This window comes from Lagopus leucura, unplaced genomic scaffold (assembly GCF_019238085.1).
Source record: "Lagopus leucura isolate 7727_CA_CO unplaced genomic scaffold, USGS_WTPT01 Super-Scaffold_100054, whole genome shotgun sequence".
Taxonomy (NCBI): Eukaryota; Metazoa; Chordata; class Aves; order Galliformes; family Phasianidae; genus Lagopus; species Lagopus leucura.
In genome coordinates this window covers 1,544,622-1,561,572 of record NW_024962300.1, presented here as the reverse complement: position 1 = coordinate 1,561,572, position 16,951 = coordinate 1,544,622, and the positions used below count along the sequence as shown (strand labels likewise).

The 16,951-nt window shown below is 43.7% G+C and overlaps 1 protein-coding gene across 2 annotated transcripts; it reads left to right on the top strand.

Moving 5' to 3' along the window:
- The first annotated feature begins 4,799 nt into the window (after positions 1-4,799).
- Positions 4,800-14,749, top strand: OSGIN1 (oxidative stress induced growth inhibitor 1). Of its 2 annotated transcripts, XM_042886075.1 has the most exons (6): positions 4,800-4,918; positions 8,859-8,961; positions 10,704-10,840; positions 11,139-11,330; positions 11,660-11,751; positions 12,412-14,749. In XM_042886075.1, the coding sequence occupies exons 2-6, from the start codon at positions 8,877-8,879 to the stop codon at positions 13,400-13,402; spliced, it is 1,497 nt and encodes a 498-aa protein (XP_042742009.1). In that variant the 5' UTR covers positions 4,800-4,918; positions 8,859-8,876; the 3' UTR covers positions 13,403-14,749. The 2 variants fall into 2 exon arrangements, with proteins under 2 accessions (XP_042742009.1, XP_042742010.1); XM_042886076.1 differs by lacking the exon at positions 4,800-4,918 and having other exon boundaries at positions 8,249-8,961.
- Positions 14,750-16,951: the final 2,202 nt, after the last annotated feature.

The following is a 16,951-nucleotide window of genomic DNA, read 5'->3' as shown; positions in this document are numbered from 1 at the left end:
GCTAGGGGAAACACATGAGTAGCCATCCAGCACATTGCTTCTGTACACGGACTCGTATTTCTGTGAACTACTCACTGCTATTTCACAGCACAGTGGGCCATTTTGCATGGGCTAGGAACATCTTCTTCAGGGAGTTTGCACAGTGTAGCTAGATCTCTGCTAACATTCTCTATTACTGCTTCGTTAGTTAGCTTGGGTAAAGAAGGTTGCCTTCAGCAAGCACTAGAGTGCCCAAACAAGGTTTGACTGCAGTTGCTGAAGGTACAGCTGCGTGAATGCAGGCAGTGAAGCTCCATCGCCCTTCCGGGTGGTTTGATCGATTCTCACTTCCCCAAGTTTATTTCTTAACAGATATTTCCAAGAGGCATTGGTGGAAGTGGGAGATGCCTCTGGACAGTGAAGACTGGCTTGCCCCCATGGTTTGAGGAAGACCACCCTCTGAGAACAGACAGGGAGATAATGACTTCAAGCTGAGGGCGGGGGAAAAAAACATAAAAGTAATTATTTTTAGAACAGTTCCAGCAAAATACAAGGTTTTGATCTTTATTTTCCTCAAACAATTTTCAAGGGCACTAGACAGAACCATGGCAATCCTTTATCTGACTGGGAGGTCAGTGTCCTTTTGAATAACAGGTGAATAGGGTGAACTTTTATTTCTCTCCTCTTGGACTCAGCTGCATAAATACTGCAAAAAAAGCATATATACAGGACAGATACGGCCTTGGCAGGGGCACAGGAAACTAGGGCACAAGCTCCGGGTCAAATTTTTCTTTAGAGAATGCCATGTGAATGCACAAACACGTGTAGGAAGTCACAAGAAGAACTGGGTCTCCCCTTGCAAAGTTTCCTAAGCTGCTGGTTGTTGTTTTTTTTTGTCAATCCCAGCAATCCTCTGTCTTCCCCATGGCTTCCTTACCCAAGTCATCCAGCAAAACAGCGCACTTCAGGGATCCAGCTGTTGTCAGAGACGGTATGGCCACAGCCTAGCCCCTTCTGATAGACTGCCAGGACATCTTCAGGGAACATTCTGCTGGATTATTTTTTTTCCTTGCAAAATGAGGTCCAGATTGTGTTGCTGGTATCAAATGTGGGTTTAGTTTGGCTGAATCTAAAAAAAAAAGGTAAAACGTTTGAGTGTCAATGTGACACCATTTATCATCATTAAATATGTAGGTTTTAGTTTTGGTAATTTAACATAGAGTTTTGTAGGTGAAAACTTTCCACTGTAAAAGTGGAGATCATTTTGGCAGCAGGAGTTAAGCTGGATTTCAGATACTGCCTGGAGATCACAAAGAACTGAAACAATTGGTCAAATGTTGGTCAATTTGTGCAAGGCTTTGCCTCATCTGCAGTGGGGAGGCTGGTGGAAAGCACTGAAGCGCTTAGAAATTCCCCCTAAGCAGAAGACATGCAGAATTTAATGTTTTTTTTTTTTTTTGCTGTAATTTAGAGAAACACTAAAGCATCAAAGCACTGCTGTGACCCAGAGGATCACACTGGGAGTGTTCCTGTGATTATTGAAAACCAGCAGAACATGAAGTTCTAATGTGCAAAACAATGTAGTGTGCTGTGATAATCTGGCACTTTACATCTGGCCAGAGGGGAGGGTGGTGCGAGAGGTTCTGAGACGCATCCTGCCACTAGCTGTCAGGATCAGAGGGACGAGCAACACATTCTGACACTGGGGAAGCATTGTTCCTTCTGCTCCCCCAAAGCAGAAGGCAGCAGAAACAGGGCCATCTGACAGGTTTCACCTGTAGGCTATGGGTGGACACAGCTTCTTGGTGACATGAGATGTTAAGTCACTTGATAACAAGGAAATCCTTTGCAACAGGCGCAAAAAGAACAGCGTTACAGGTCTGCTCATGCTTTTTGGCATGTTCTTTGCATTTTACCTTGGTCTAAGGTGATACTGACTTCTGGGAACTGTATCAAGGCTGCTCAAAAGGAAAACAAACAGACCTTGGCAACAAATGCACCCAGGATTGGCAGTGCTGTGAACTGTATGTATGACTTGAAGGTGAAGTGAGCAGCTCGCAGTGAAGGCTGTCCCTGTGCCAGCAGCCCCAAACCTTCTTTGGCCAGGACCAAAGTGTGATGCAGTGTGTTTTGAATTCCCCTCTGCACAGTGATGACGAATCGTTTGCCTCACTACTGTTGCAATATGTGGAAGGCTTGCTGATGTGGAAGCCAGTGTAGCCCTCTACCTCCATGTTTCTGACTGTACAAATGAAGGTAGAATTGATTCTTTATGTTATCTGAAGGCAGTTTGTAATGCTATGGGTCTTCATTTCAAAAAAAAAACAACTTTCATTTAAGAAACTTTTCACAAACTGTAACATAAACATTATATTGCTTTGGTCAGATCATTTCATGTTTTAATCTGGATTAGTATTTTTTCTGGATTGCTTGTTAGAGGCTACAAGTTACTGTATTATTTTTGGAAGAGGGAGAACAAGAAGCCCATACAAAATTAGCTTTGATCTTCTATTTGCCGGATGTCTACTTGTCCCACATGACACGAAGATGTGGAGTCCTCGGCGCTGAGCCGAGTGCAGTGCCAGGTGCCTCAGTGCAGGCATCTATGGACTGCTGGAAGGCTTTTTTCCTAGAAAAATCTGAAGCCCTCTAAAGAGGCTGCATAGTATGTTTGTCAGTTTGTGCACAGAAGGGAGCTGGACTGCTTGTTGAATGCATGCTCATAGACAGCTATGAACAGAGGTAATGCAAAGTCATGCTGGACACCTACGTACGAGCTTACTTCCTGGGCATGTATTAATCTGAATGATACTGCTTGCAATGAGTAAGGAAGAAAATGCAGCATACCTTTGTAGATCAAAGGCTGGCTGCCAGCAGAAGTGCAGATTACACAGACTGACTTTGGAAAGACATCCTGGTCTTTCTAGCAGATGTAATGTTAAAGAGATTGTAGTTTTCCTAAACCTAGTGGGAAACGAAGAGAGCATCTCATCTTGTATGCAGAGGTCAATTTTTATTTCTGCAGATGTGCACACATAAGTATTCCTGATTTTACTGCTTATAAAGCCTGTCAAGCCATTGAATGGTTTCCTGTTGCATCTATGCTTTGAGCAAGTACTGACTAGAACACGTTTGTTCTGAAACTTTTGACATGCAATACGGCAATATATTGAAGATACCTTTTGAAAACATTAATAACAGGACAGTTGTTAAGTCACCTATCCTAACAAATGCCTTCGTTTCTCTGGCAATTTAATTTGTCTGGACCGATACTGATCACGTTTGTTATCTGCCAGTAAACATATGCCTGGATTGTGTGCATGAAAGCCTTTGCTCATGTAAAAAAATATCAGTACAATGTATTAAGTATATTACTTAATGGTTCTGTGCAAGTGCTACCTTGGGCAAAGGCCCAGACAACTTGAAAGAGACCTTAAGGAAAAAGAAACAAACAAAATCCCCTCAGTTCAGCATACTTATTTACGGAGTTGGATTATGAGTGGAGTCAGCATTAGCTAAAATTGATGTGGAACAATGGCTTTGTATTTGTCAAAAATGTGATTCTGGTATAATCAAAATATGTTACACAGCATCACACTTTGATCTGGCTCTTAAGAGCGTAGAATTTGCTCAAGACTTGTTTTCATTTTTTATACAACATTGTTGAAAGAAAAAATCTTTGAAGTAAGGAGTTTAATTCAAATGATTGCATCAGAAATAAAAACTCAGATCAGGGATCTCTGCATAGAAGAGGTCTAGGAGATGCTCTTCTGTTGAATAAGCTCTCGTATTCTGTACTTGATTAGTACCAAGCTCAATATGTGTTGAATGCAGACTGAATTTTGAATTCAGCAAAGGGATACAGACTTAATACTGTGTAGAGCTAAGCAGTGACTCCTGATTTAAGAGCCACTGATGAGCAGCTGTCTTTCTTCCTCTTGTGGAATTCAGTACAAAAATATAAGACCAACAGCCCTGTGGGAAACTGATGGTTGGCTGGAAACTGATAGTGTCTGGTTTCCCAGAGATGCTAATGAAGATACCTTGGTTGAATACAGGATACTTCCGCCAAAATCTTACAGGGAGGATGGCTGCTACTTAAGAACTGTCTGACAGAGGAAGTGTATTAAAACATTATTACAACGTTAAATACTAGAGGAAAATGGGAAAGTAGAAGAAATAGAGCAAGGCATTTGAATACTGTGTGATTTACTCCTCTTGAACTTGACTCATATGAGTTGGTATTGGTGGCTCTGGGTGACTTCACACTTCCCACACACAGCAGGATCCTGTCTGACAGTGCACTCTGCAGTTCTTGTACACATCTCCATGTGTATGAACTGCTTCTGAACGGAAGGTGAAACTGAAACCACAAATACTGTCCAAAGTAGGGAGAAAGTCATCAAAAGTTCCCTTGCCATTTGTGGCCAAAAAGATCAGCAGTTCTAAAGCATACAATGCTATCCTATAACTCTAATTCCTACAGTTAGCCTTTTTTTTTTTTTTAATGTTCTTTTTGATACAGAGGAAAAATCTCGTTCTGCCACAAGAAGCATTACATTGTATTAGAATGTCAGATTTTAATTTGCCCTGAGGGTTAAAAATGAGCAGATTTCTTCTTCTGCCATACATGGCTCCTATAAACCTGCCTTTGCTGAGGTCATAGTCAGCTGAACATCACTAAAGAAAGGAAAGTTACTAGAACCATTCATTCACAATCTGGGAAGGGCAATATTCCTGCTGACTCATGCTTATAAGTATTTTCCTCGCTCCTCCTCCATTCATTGCAGCTCCACCTCTCATTTAGTGCCGGTAGCCTACTATATTTAAACAGCTGTCTTATAGCAGAGGCAGTGTTAAGGCTTGTACTTTGGTTGGCTTTCTAGCTCTACGGGCATTTCCATCTAGAGCTTGCTTCTCACTAGACCTGCAGGTAAAGGTAAGAAGGCTGTAAGTGCCCTGCCTGTTGTACTGCTGCTTTCTGACTGTCACAGGGGTGTTTCTGGGAAAACATGCTATTTTTGTGTGCTATGAATTTGATTCTTTCCAAGGGCTTCCGTTATGTTTGTGAGCTAACTAGCCTTCTGTGCAAGAGTGAGAGTGCAAGTGAGGGAAAGAGCTCCTAAAAGTTGTGGGGAAGTGTATAACTTAAAAGTTACCAGGAAAGTACAAAATGCAAAAAGCAATGGATTTCTGTTTCTTAAATGCACTGAAGAAGCTTAAACAGCTGTTGATGAAATGCATGAGTTGATGAAGAAATCAAGGTAAAGGAAGCTGTTGTATTTCTTTGGCAGCATTCTTGTTTCAACCTGAGTATCACAGCAGCATTTCTAGTCTCTTCCATTGTTTATATACTGATTGCACTGTTCTTTTAAGCTTTCCCTGTGTTGTATAGGCCATGCTTCATGGTCCTTACTTGAGCAAAAGTCCCACGGATACTCTAAGGAGAACTGCTTGCAGCTGACTGATTTAACTTGACCTTTTATTTCTGCTACAGAGGGCTTAGTTCCATTGCCTTTGCTTTTTCTTTTCCTCACTTATAATCTGTTTCAGTTGTACAGCCTGAGAACTGCCCTGGAGCTACCAGGGGCTCCACTCAGAGTTCCAGTCCCTGTAGGCTCAAGTCTGTGTCAGGAAGGTATGCAGAGTTTGGTCCAGGATGAGCTGGACGCTTTCCCAAGACTGAACAATTATGTAACATCACATCAACGCTGGAATGCGTTGGAAGCAGCAAGGAGATGAACTGTGGAGCTTGCAGCATTCTCCCAAATGGAGAGGAGGAAAAACACTCCTTTAAAGTAAGAAGCCTGCAGCAGGAGCCTGAGTAGTGATGGGTGTCACTAAACTGACTGAGTCTCCCGTTCAGCTCAAGCGTGCATTCAGTTAACTAGCTTTATAGAGTTCACATGAACTTCAGTGTCCTGTGTGCTTTCCAATAGTCTCTGCAAGAACAGCTTTTCATCTGTTGCACTGCTGAGGTGGATATGCAGTCCCCTAGCTATGAAATTGTGCATAAAATAATTTAAAAAAAAAAAAAAAAGACATTTAACTTTCCATGCCATTACAAGTAACATTTGAACAAAAAACGTCTGTGATACTCTGGGCAGTTTTGCCCCCCAAAGTCAACGATGTAGCCTGTAGGATGAGAGTAGCTGCCAAAAGGTTCAGCGTTTTGCATTAAACAGGAGATTTATTGACTATAAATTATAGAAATAGTAGCTTTAGGATGTGGATGAGACATGTCTAGATGGTAGGATAAACAGAAGCAAATCTGATAGTTAATCCTGTGCTGCTAGAATTGTCCAGCCTAAAAACTTCAGGCAACAGAAGATGTCACACTACAACGGTCACAATAGGGTTTTGTGAACCCTAACAAAGATTTACGTCTTGAATAAAACTACAGTTGAAAATGGTCATGCATGTGGGTCGATCTAGGAATTTCATCAGAATAGTAATTGTGCTCATTTAGCCATTAAGGTTTAGTTTGATTCCAGCAAATGCTTCTTTTTCATGTGCCCAAAAGATAGGGAATAGAAGAGGAGGGTGACGTGAGGAGTTATCACCAAGCCCGAGGCTGCTGGCTTCGTGCTGCATTTGGGGTGCGGTAGAGTGGCACGGAGCAGTGGCTGGGAGCCAAACAACTTTCCCATATAGCAAACAAGGCTGCCAGACCGACGTCCTGTGCCTTTTTTGTCCTGTTCAGGCTCTCTCCGAAAAGCTCTGGCACAGAGCAGCATGACGAGCTATCGGGCTCCTTCCAGCTCTTGTTGGCACCACTGCTATGCACTGAGCTGGGTTGGTTCAGCAGCCTTGCTTCCAGCAAATATCTCACAGATGTTGCTGGATTACCACTGGGTGCAGAGTGCACGCAGTCTTCCCATGTGTGCTGCTGTAGACTGCTGAGCAGCAGAAGCCTTCCAGAGCTCTTGCTTCCCACTTTCAGATTCCCAGCAGTTTCACAGAGAGAAGAGATGTTAGGAAAAAATAAGAACTTGTCTTATTTAGTGCAGCCACAGAGAGGTAGTTAGTTCTTACCATGGAGAAGAAACAAACCTCTGCCAGATAAGTGCTGTGATTTAGACTGATTTAAGTGAGCATCTTACTGGCTGCACCACTGTCCTTGTCCTTTGATTCCTCAGGTCATCATGAGGGCTGGCTTCTCCTAGTTTTGACTTTGGAGCTTTGTGGTAGAGAATTATCTGGTGGTGTATTCACAGGTTTTGGTTCATGTGACAAGCACTACCCAAAAGTTTGGGGAAATGCTGGGCCAGTGAGGTGTGCTGCTGGGGTGGGATTAGGTGTGCCTCAGGGGGTGGATGCACCCCATATGGACGCAACATATGGGAAAATTCATCTTCTGTAGTATATACATCTACCTATGGGTCACAGCTAAGCTGAGAACTGGAGTTTCCTACTTTCTTTAAAGCTAGGAATTACTTGAAGGCATGGATATTATGTCTTTTAAGTGGTTCAGACAAAATGCCTAAGAATGTCTTAAATTAATAGTGAGGTGGTAGTAGGCAGTAAGTAGGTGTTATTAAACTGTGATGCTAAACTTTGGACAAAGCTGCTAGTTCTACATTCTTCTCTATACTTGGATGAAGCCAATCCTCTTGCAATAGTTCTCGCTCTCGCCCAGGGATGGTCCTGCTGCTTGCCAGAACTGTCACATCCTTGCAGGTGCATGCACTCGTCTTCTCCTAAAGCCTGGGATTCTTCAAATCCTAAACTTAGCAGTGGCTTCCTGGCTGCTCATTCAGTCACTGGGGCCTTACTGCATTCAAGTAGTTGCTGGTGACGTAAATCTTGGGCTTAAAGGGGAGCATGGCGCTTGTAGGATGGCATCTGCTGCAGTGCTTATGTCAAAGGCAGTGATGTGCCAGACCTTATGGGAGCATACAGTACACTTGCCAGAAATCTTGCTGTGCTTGGAAAGGGTGTGGAGAGCATACCTGCTGAACAGAGTCCTACCATTCAGTGGATTTTGTCTTAACTTTCCAAATGAGAGTAACGTTTTTAAAGGCTACCCTCTGGAGGATAACACAAAAGCTTTTGCTGAACTTCGAAAGTCTCCATTTTACTGTGGTAAAAGTAACTTCTGTCTTTCCTGGACTAGAGACAGTGTAGTCTAAAAGTGGTTATTTAACATCATGGGATCCCTGCAGAAATGGGAAGAAAAAAAAAAAAAAAAAAAAAAAAAAAAGGTATGAAAACAAACCTTTGATTCCCTACCCAGTGAGTACTTTCATAACAAAATCAGATGTTTTGCACATTCCACTCTCATGACAACTTAGCCTCCAATATTGCTGCATATTTTGTTTAAACTTCTCAACTTTCTCAAACCTGAAACTCTCCTGGAAAATGAATTAAGAGGGCATCCACAGGTTCAGGAACCAAGTTAGCACTTCTCAGAGAGTTCTCTCTCAATGGAGCAGCTCATGTTTGAAACTGCAGCCAAGGGACTTCCTAGTAAATGCTTGTGCAGCTGTAAGAAGTGAAAAGCACTGGTGATGAATGAGGATCGTGATAATAGTCCTTTTCCACGTAGTAGAAGCAGAACTGAAGTTTTCATTGACAGGCTGCAACATGTCAGGTACTGCACTCAGAGCATTACTGACGTTGCCAGCTGTCCTGAAGGAACTGAAAGCCATGTGGGAGAGAGAGATAAGAGTCCTCTCCTCTCTCTAGATATAATCTAGGAATCATCCTTTCCTTTCTAAGAAGGGGAAAAGATAAGCAGGCCTGTCCTGAGAGTGGAAGCGTAGTGCAAGGGTGTGCAGTGCAAGGATAACACTTTGCATCAGCTCTCTGCCATGGTCTAGAGACAGTCACAGTTTTTTGTCAAGCAGAAATGTTTCAAAACTCCTCTTTTTTAACAGGTTGGTTCCTGGGCCTAAATGCTTCCAGACAGGGAGATGTATTCAGCATTGGGCAGGCACCAAAACAAGAGTGGGTCCAAGCTGATTCCTGTGGTGATCATAGGTAAGCTTTCTCTTACGTTCTCCAGTGCCATTACTGCTTTGGACTTGTCTTCAGCTTTTGTTCCGTGTACTGGTACTCAAACCAGAAATCCCTGGCCATCATTTCTGGCTCTCTTCTCCGACAGCCAAGCTTCCTGCGGAACCAAATCTTAGTGGTAAGAAGTAGGGAACCAGGTATTCAATAGCACTTCTTTATTATTATTTTCCTATAACAAATCTGATAAACTTTTGGACTTGTGTTTATTTTGGCGTGCTGTTCTGTTTGTTAGGTGTTTAGGAGGGTGTGGAACCCTGTTCTACCTGACCCACCGTTAGGTAATTACTTCACAAAAAGTTGATTAGTAGTGCTTGGTTTAGGGGTTGAGTGGGTGGTTTGTATATATGCATATTTTCTTTTTATTTTGTTTCCCATTATTTGTTTAGGAAGTGCTACAAATGCTGTTTTTTTATTATTATTATTTTTATTATTATTATTTATTTTTATATTTATTTTTTATTTATTATTATTTTTTTTTAATGCATGATGAATCTCTTGGGATGCATACTGATTTTATACAAAATTCAACAGAATGGTAAAAAGCTGCTGTTTGTCATCAGTTTTTAAAAACAGGCTATGTAGTAACTGTATTGCACTCCTTGTGAGAGGGAAGGTGTGTAGTGCAAGGTGAGCAAGCGTAAGTGGTGACACAGACACCTTTTCCTGTGTGAGACACCATGAGCTGTGCTCCAGCACAGGCACTGGACCCCAAGCTGTGCTTATGACCGTCTATATCCCACTTAGCTATGTTTCAGAGATTAAATTCTAGACGTGCATACTCAAGTGTTGTGAACTTGAGTGCTTAAATTTGTCTCAGGGGCCTCCTAAAGCAAAGGACCAAGCTGAAATGTGTAATGCTTTATCATAGCTGCAGTTTAGTTTGCTTCTAATTTCTGGAAAACTTTCCTGGGAGTGGAATATTCCAAACATTGACCTGCAGCAGACTTTGGCCCCAGTTATGGCGGGCATAGCTCTTTGCACAGCTCAGCTTGCTGTTAGCATGAGCCTCCCCATCTTTGGTGCCTGGAGAAGTGGCCTTTGCTCAAGTGGTTCACATGCACAGCGCGGGCGCTGTGTCAACATGACCTGCTGCAGGCTGCTGTGTCACTTCAGCTCCCCTCGCCTCCATCATCAGTGCATTATGTAATGCTGGTTAGTCACTTTGTAGTGAGCAGCTGTGAGCCAGAGAGGCTGACAGCTCGTCATGCAGGCACTGTGAAATATTAAACATGCTGGAGAATGGCCATGTGAAAAGTTTCCACAGGCTGCTCTTGCTGGGCTCTGCAGTTGCAGACTTTCCACTGTCTGCAGGAGGAGGTCAGCTATCCAGCAGTCAGAAGCACTATATTCTGAGGCATTCTTGGCACGGCAGACTTTTTTCCTTAACACACTGCCTGCAGCACAGACTGGGGCTGATTCCAGTGAGTGACCAGTTTCCAGATCTTTAAAGCTGATGAGCAGTGACTGAGTTTGTCAACAGGCCAGAGACTTCAAGATTCAGATGGTGCTGGGGAGCAGAAGGGGGTACATGGGGGCAGAAAGACTTCTCAGCCGTGTCCGATAGGTTATTGGTAGCTTGAAAATACCAAGTCTTCTGTGTCTAAAGTGTGTATCTTAACCTTTGGTTTGGTTAGGATACTTCAAGCATTTCTTAAAGGGCTGTACTGTCTGCAGGAGTAAAAAAAATCTCCTTTGTGTCCCATCAGGGAATGGACCTTCTGGAATCTGTCTCTCGTATTTGCTGTCGGGCTACACCCCTTACTTCAAAAGACACTCTCTTCATCCTCATCCCATTCTTCAGAGCAAACTACAGGAGGCAGCGGATGTGTCCATTTTGGACCAGGTTTGTGTAATGACAAATTACTTTCTTAGCAGAAGCCGTTAGTTTATCAACATAATGAAGCGCTCTGGGGGTTTGTTACAAGTGATGAATTCATCTGAATTTTCAGAGTGTGTAGAAAGCACTCAGAATGAGTCTTAAGCAAAGCATTCTAGTTGTCCAAATTTCCCCTGCATGAAGTGCCAGTGCTGCTAAAATCCTCGAGAAAATTCTTGGACAGAAACAGGGGCTGTGTACAGCTATCAACAGCCTGCTGTCTGGCAGGACACGCATTCTGAGCATCTGATCTATCTCTCTTTAGGATTTGGAGTATCTGTCTGAAGGTTTAGAGGGAAGATCCAATAGCCCTGTGGCTCTTCTGTTTGATACCCTTCTGCGACCTGATACAGACTTCGGTGTGAGTGCAGAATCTGTGCTCGCTTGGAGGCACGAGGCTGACAGAGCCATCCCCCACCTGGTCCTTGGCAAGAATCTTCCAGGAGGTGCCTGGCATGTATGTGAAGCAAAGCCTAACTGCTTAGATCTGTATGTTATAGAATAGCCAATTGCATTGACTGGAAAGTTGAAGGTGCTCCAATATGCTGCTCACCCATGCTTGATTTTGCATGTACAAAGAAGTGAAAGAGCTTAAAAGGGGTGAACAGGACTGGCATTTATCTTTTCAGTTAATTGCTATTTTTGGAGAAAATGGATGGTTTCATCCATGCCAATGCATCAAATGAATTCATTGGCTTCTCATCTTGTGAGATATACTGAAACTTGAGTTACACTTCACTTCTTACATTAAATAACTGAAAGCCCTTTAACTGTTTCTTGTTCTAGTCTATTGAGGGCTCTATGATTACCCTGAGCAGAGGGGAATGGATGGGACTTCCAGATCTCCTGTTCAAAGACTGGCTAAAGCAAAAGAAAAGGTAAGATACTTGTGGTCTGATTATTATTATTATTTTTTTTTGCAAGCATCCAGAGGCTATTTGGGAACCTGAAGTGGGCTGGACTTCTTGAATGCAGCTGCCTAACTGTAATGGATGATTCTTCTGAGAGAAAGGTCACTGTCCCCATCAAAAGTCCATCCTGCATTAAGTGATTCCAGTTGAAGCTGGAGTGCTGGTTGCAGTATGGCCTTCTAAATACTCACTGGGGCAATATTCAGAGTATGAATTCTTCTGAACCATCTGACTTCTATGGCTACTGCTACTGAGCCTAATAATGAATATAATCATCTGAGCTACTCCACAGTATCTCACATCTCAGATGCTTCTACTCTGTAGCAGTTGAAGCCTTAGAGTCTAGTAATTGAAAGTGGGATAGCAGTGAGATATATCAAAGAAATGCATGAATGAGTAACATGATCTTAGGTCTGGGATTTATATTAAAAATTTTCCATTGCCCAACAGCCTCCAAATCTGATTACTAGCCCTATATAATAGGAATAACTTAGCTGAAGTCAGGGAAAATAGATAAGCCTCCTGTGGTAGTGACAGATTAGATGGCTCTAGGATACATTCAGTGGAAGAAGTGAGAAATTCCAGGCTCTTACTTAATTGCTGCTTGACCTTTGTAATATATTGCAGGGGCCTCAGAAACCATAGAGCCACAGCAGAAGACATTGCTCAATACTACCAACATTATGTGATGAAGAAAGGGCTGCAGAAGAACTTTAGATGTGGGACTGTTGTAACCTCTGTGAGGAAAGTGAGTGCAAAGAGCATCTCCAACCATGCACAAGAAGATCTACAGAAGAGTGACTTGCTCTGGAACTTCAGTGAGGGGAGTATGGAGGTCTTTCAGGTGGATGGATTTGTCAAAACTGTCAGAGGTGACAAGGAGCCCTTCACTGTCTATGCAGAGAATGTAGTCTTAGCTACAGGAACGTATGATAGTCCCACTTGGCTCAGGGTCAAAGGAGAGAACCTTTCCTATGTCCATCACCAGCTCTCTGCCCTAGAGGAAGCAGTGAAAAACAGCAGTATTGGTATCACATCAGATCCAGTTTTGATTGTGGGTGCCGGTTTGACAGCCGCTGATGCGATCCTTTTTGCTCACCACTGCAGTATTCCAGTAATTCATGTTTTTCGGAGACGAGTCAGTGATCCAGGTCTTATTTTTAACCAGCTACCCAAAATGATGTACCCCGAATACCACAAAGTCCATCAGATGATGAAAGAACAGTCAGCTGCTTGTGCTGGGCCCTATGAGTGCTATGTTAGCCTACCTGAGCACAATGTACTATCTTTTGGCAAGGACAAGAAGTGTATCCTTCAAGACAAGAATGGCTGCCAGAAAGCTTATAAAATTTCCATGGCTCTTGTTCTAACCGGTTCTAATCCCAACCTCTCCTTTCTGCCAAATAACGGAATTGACTTGGCCATGGACAGTGACCAACCAGTCAGTCCCAAGAGGAATCCCATAGATGTTGACCTGTTCACTTATGAATGTTCTCAGGAGAAAGGGCTTTATGCTCTGGGGCCTCTAGCTGGAGATAACTTTGTACGCTTTGTGCAGGGTGGGGCCCTGGCTGCTGCCAGCTCTCTCTTAAGGAAAGCAAACAAAAATCCTCCATAACAAAAAAGGCCACCTATGCTAACAACATCTGAACAGGTTGCTGCCATTTTCAGAGAATTTGATATGTACGTCCTTAAATGAGAAGCCCACTCTTGCCGTTCTCCAGGATTATGCAGAGTTGCTAAGTTCTTGCTGAGTTATTTGGAAAGGTTACATCACCAAACAGTGTGAGTTTCATTCATGGCAGCAACTTTATTCCCAGGATATTCTGCTCCTTTTCTACATAGCTGTGTATGAGGGCAGCAGGGGCATTGAACCTTCCTCTTGCACAAGTGGAGGGTGAGGTAGCGATCGCTCTTCTGTGTTAACACCTCCCAGGTTTCTGAAAACTGAATTGTGGAAGAATTGATGTCAGTTACTTCCAGACAGCAGGCTGACAACTCTGTGTCTGTCAGTCTTCCAGTGTTTGTGATGAAGCAAAATAAGCCATGGTGGTTTTGATTGCTCCTGTGGGTCAGCTATATGTTCTTATTAGATGAAAACTCACTGGAAGAAGTGCAAATAAACTGGCATAGAAGTACAGCCAAAAACGTATCATCTCATTGATGACGGCAGCAACATGTAATATATAGTATCTTTTTATTCAAAAGTTCTGTAATGTTTTTTCTTCTTCTGGGAAGTGGTGACACTGATTTTGCAAACATCCGGTTTGCCACTGGCAGCTTTCTGCTAACTCTGCCATGGCCAAGTTCTTGACAGCCGCTGCAGAGACAGCAGAACAAAATGGGAGCTGCTGGTCTGCCTTGAAGCTCTGCCCAGGCACTGAGTGGGGCTTCTGCTGCAGGTGCTTCAGAGAAAAGCAATATGTCATGTACTGTAGTGTGAATTTCTAATGTAACATCATTTAATAATAATAATGTGTATTAAGGGGAAATGGCGCCGTCACATTTTGATTGTTTATGGTAAATATTTTGATTTTTTTTTTATACTGCATTTCTTAAGAAAGTCCTTTTTTAATTGACAAAGCATTTTGCTACATGCTTTCAATCAGAGTTTTGAATGAGCTGGGATGGATGTGAATGATGCCTTGTGTTACCAGCAGCATTCCCAAGAGCCCTGCAAGGCCTTCTGTAGCTCTCTTAGGAAAAAAATGAGAGTTATAGCTAATGTAATTAAAACAAAGGCACTCTGCCCCCTGTGCTGTAATGACGCTCACTGACAGCAGGATGCTTCACAAAGCACTGGAAACCTGTATGCATGGAGACAGTGGCTGCTCTGAAGGGAATGAGCCTCCAGTTGTGCAGGGAGATGTGTAAGGAGCCTGCCTGCAGTGTTACTGTATCACACCTGGGTGCCTTTGCACTGACTTCTATGGAATATTTTTTCAGTAAAGTTATTTCAGACTTATTCTCTGTTTGTCTGCTTTTAACTCTGACTTTAAATCTCTGACCAAGTGAAGATGATCAGCTTCCTGGGAAAAACTGGGATGTGATTTGATGTGCATGTTGAACCCTGCCTCTGTAGCAGCACAGCACCAGATTTTTCTGTGTGTTTGCGTACATTTCACTAAAATGCCCTCTTCCTTCTGTGCGGCTGAGCCACAGTACAAAACCAACCATTTGCCAAGCCCTTTGTTCTTGCCTAGGAGGTGTTTGATTTCTCCCCAGCTACCTGCTGTTTCCTCTTATCCAGAGAAATTCCAAATCATGCTGTAAGATTGTTTATGTTGGAAAGGACACTTAGGGCTCTGTTCCTACCCCACAAAAAGTGTGAAGTTTGAAGCACTGGGCATGTTGGGAATATGGAAGGTAGGAGTGGTGTGGAAGGAAAAGCTGCCCTTCCCATCACTGGAGTCAAAGTCACAGCAGTTGCTCTGATCGGTTCCTCTATCCCATATCATGTCACCGTGGTCTACTTTGCCCTGCACCAAGAAACTCCTATCTAGGGCAGCTGTCTGCGTCAGGGGCTTGTGCTGCAAATAGCTGACTCCTCTGCCCAGGAGGGGTGAGCCAATTGCCTGCCCCGTTCAGGGCTGCAAAGGGGTTTTCATGGCCGGTGCTTCGGAAATACCTGCATTCTGCCCCAAGGGATGTCAGATGGCCTGAGGAGCAAAGCAGTGTTTTGCTCATCAGCAGAGAGAAGCCCTCTGGCAGGGCCGCATGGCGCTGACCCAGGCCTCGCTCAGCCCTTTGTATCCAGGGAGACAAATACGAAGTCTTGTTCCAAAACAGCAGCCATGAGGTCAGTAGATGGCTGCTTTGTTACCTGTGGGACTCACCCCACCGTACATGTGACAGCCGCAGGGACAAGGACAGTCCCTCCTGGGCCTCCTGCACACCACACCGCCATGCTGAGATTCTTGGCATTACCCAGGAGCACTGGAAACAGCCACCGCCTATAGGACGACAAGGAGTTAAAGTTCAACATGGTAAGAAAGAGAACCATGTGTTGTTATTTTTGTTTTTTCTTGTGCTGATGAGTCTTGGTAGTCAGGGCTGATGTGTTTTAAACAAACTCGGGTGTGGCTTAATGACTGTACAAGTCTGGACTCAGGTACCTCACCTTGTGCAATTTACTTTGTGCTCACAAACGTGCTGCCTCTGCTTTTGCCTTTGCTGAAGGTCTCAGGGGATGTTGGAGCTTGTTCATAGTGCCCTTCAATTCTTAGGGGAGTGTCCTTCTCATTGAAAATAAGATATCATCTCATTTCAGTAGGTCTGGGGACACCTTTGATTGCTCAGCGCGCGCATTTTGGCCATACATCGGTTTCTTTTAGAGCTTGGGGCTAAATCCAACCCAGCCCTGGCCAGACAGCTCTGCCCATAAGGCCCACAGAGCATCCTGATACACTGCAAGTTCCACACAGCCACCTATTCTCCATGGCTGGCTCTGAGACCTGCTAATATTCCCATTTACAGAGGCACAACACAGGCAGCTTTCCTGAACCTTCCGCAAATGAAGCAGCCTGAACTTCATTTTCCAGCCGAATTTCTGCTGGTTGCATTCATTTCTTGGAAGTGCAGCTGATGGCTCTGGTGTTAGGACCACGGTTTAGCAGGATGTCAAGGAGAGAATTTCACACCAGCATCGCCACCAGCTGGAAATCCCTGCCTGGCAGGCAGCAGCACTGTTCATTGAAGGTTTACCCCACAGGGTAAGGTGAATTTCCACATCACAGACTTGCTGGAAGCAAAAGGGCTGGGGAAATGACTGCAGGAATTGGGACACAGGTGGGGTGTTTGATTGCAGCCTGGGCATGGGTAAACAGAGCTGGTTTGCGTTTGGCTGCTATCAGAGCAAAGCCAGGCTGGGGAATCAGTGGCTGGGACAGTGGTTAAATGTGAGCTGGGTTTTGCAAGGAGATGCAGCAGGGCTGGAAAGTGGTTGTGAGTGAGTAAAGAAACTGCTGGTGATGAACTGGGGATTTGGTTAGAATAGTATCTCCAAATCTGAGCCACGCTCTGACAGCCTGCTGAACATTTTATCAGGGAGGAAAACAACCAGAGGACAAACAAAGGGCAGGATGAGATCATTCCCTTAATGGCAATGAAATAGAAAACTGGTGAACAAGGAGAGCTCTGCTTTTTTACGAGACCACAGACACAATTT

What these genes read in the sequence shown, in the direction of transcription:
- OSGIN1 (XM_042886075.1), top strand. Translation starts at nt 8,877, where the DNA reads ATGCTTCCAGACAGGGAGATGTATTCAGCATTGGGCAGGCACCAAAAC. An exon ending in GATTCCTGTGGTGATCATAG is followed by an intron (nt 8,962 to 10,703) that starts GTAAGCTTTCTC and finishes GTGTCCCATCAG; the next exon opens with GGAATGGACCTTCTGGAATC. An exon ending in ATGTGTCCATTTTGGACCAG is followed by an intron (nt 10,841 to 11,138) that starts GTTTGTGTAATG and finishes ATCTCTCTTTAG; the next exon opens with GATTTGGAGTATCTGTCTGA.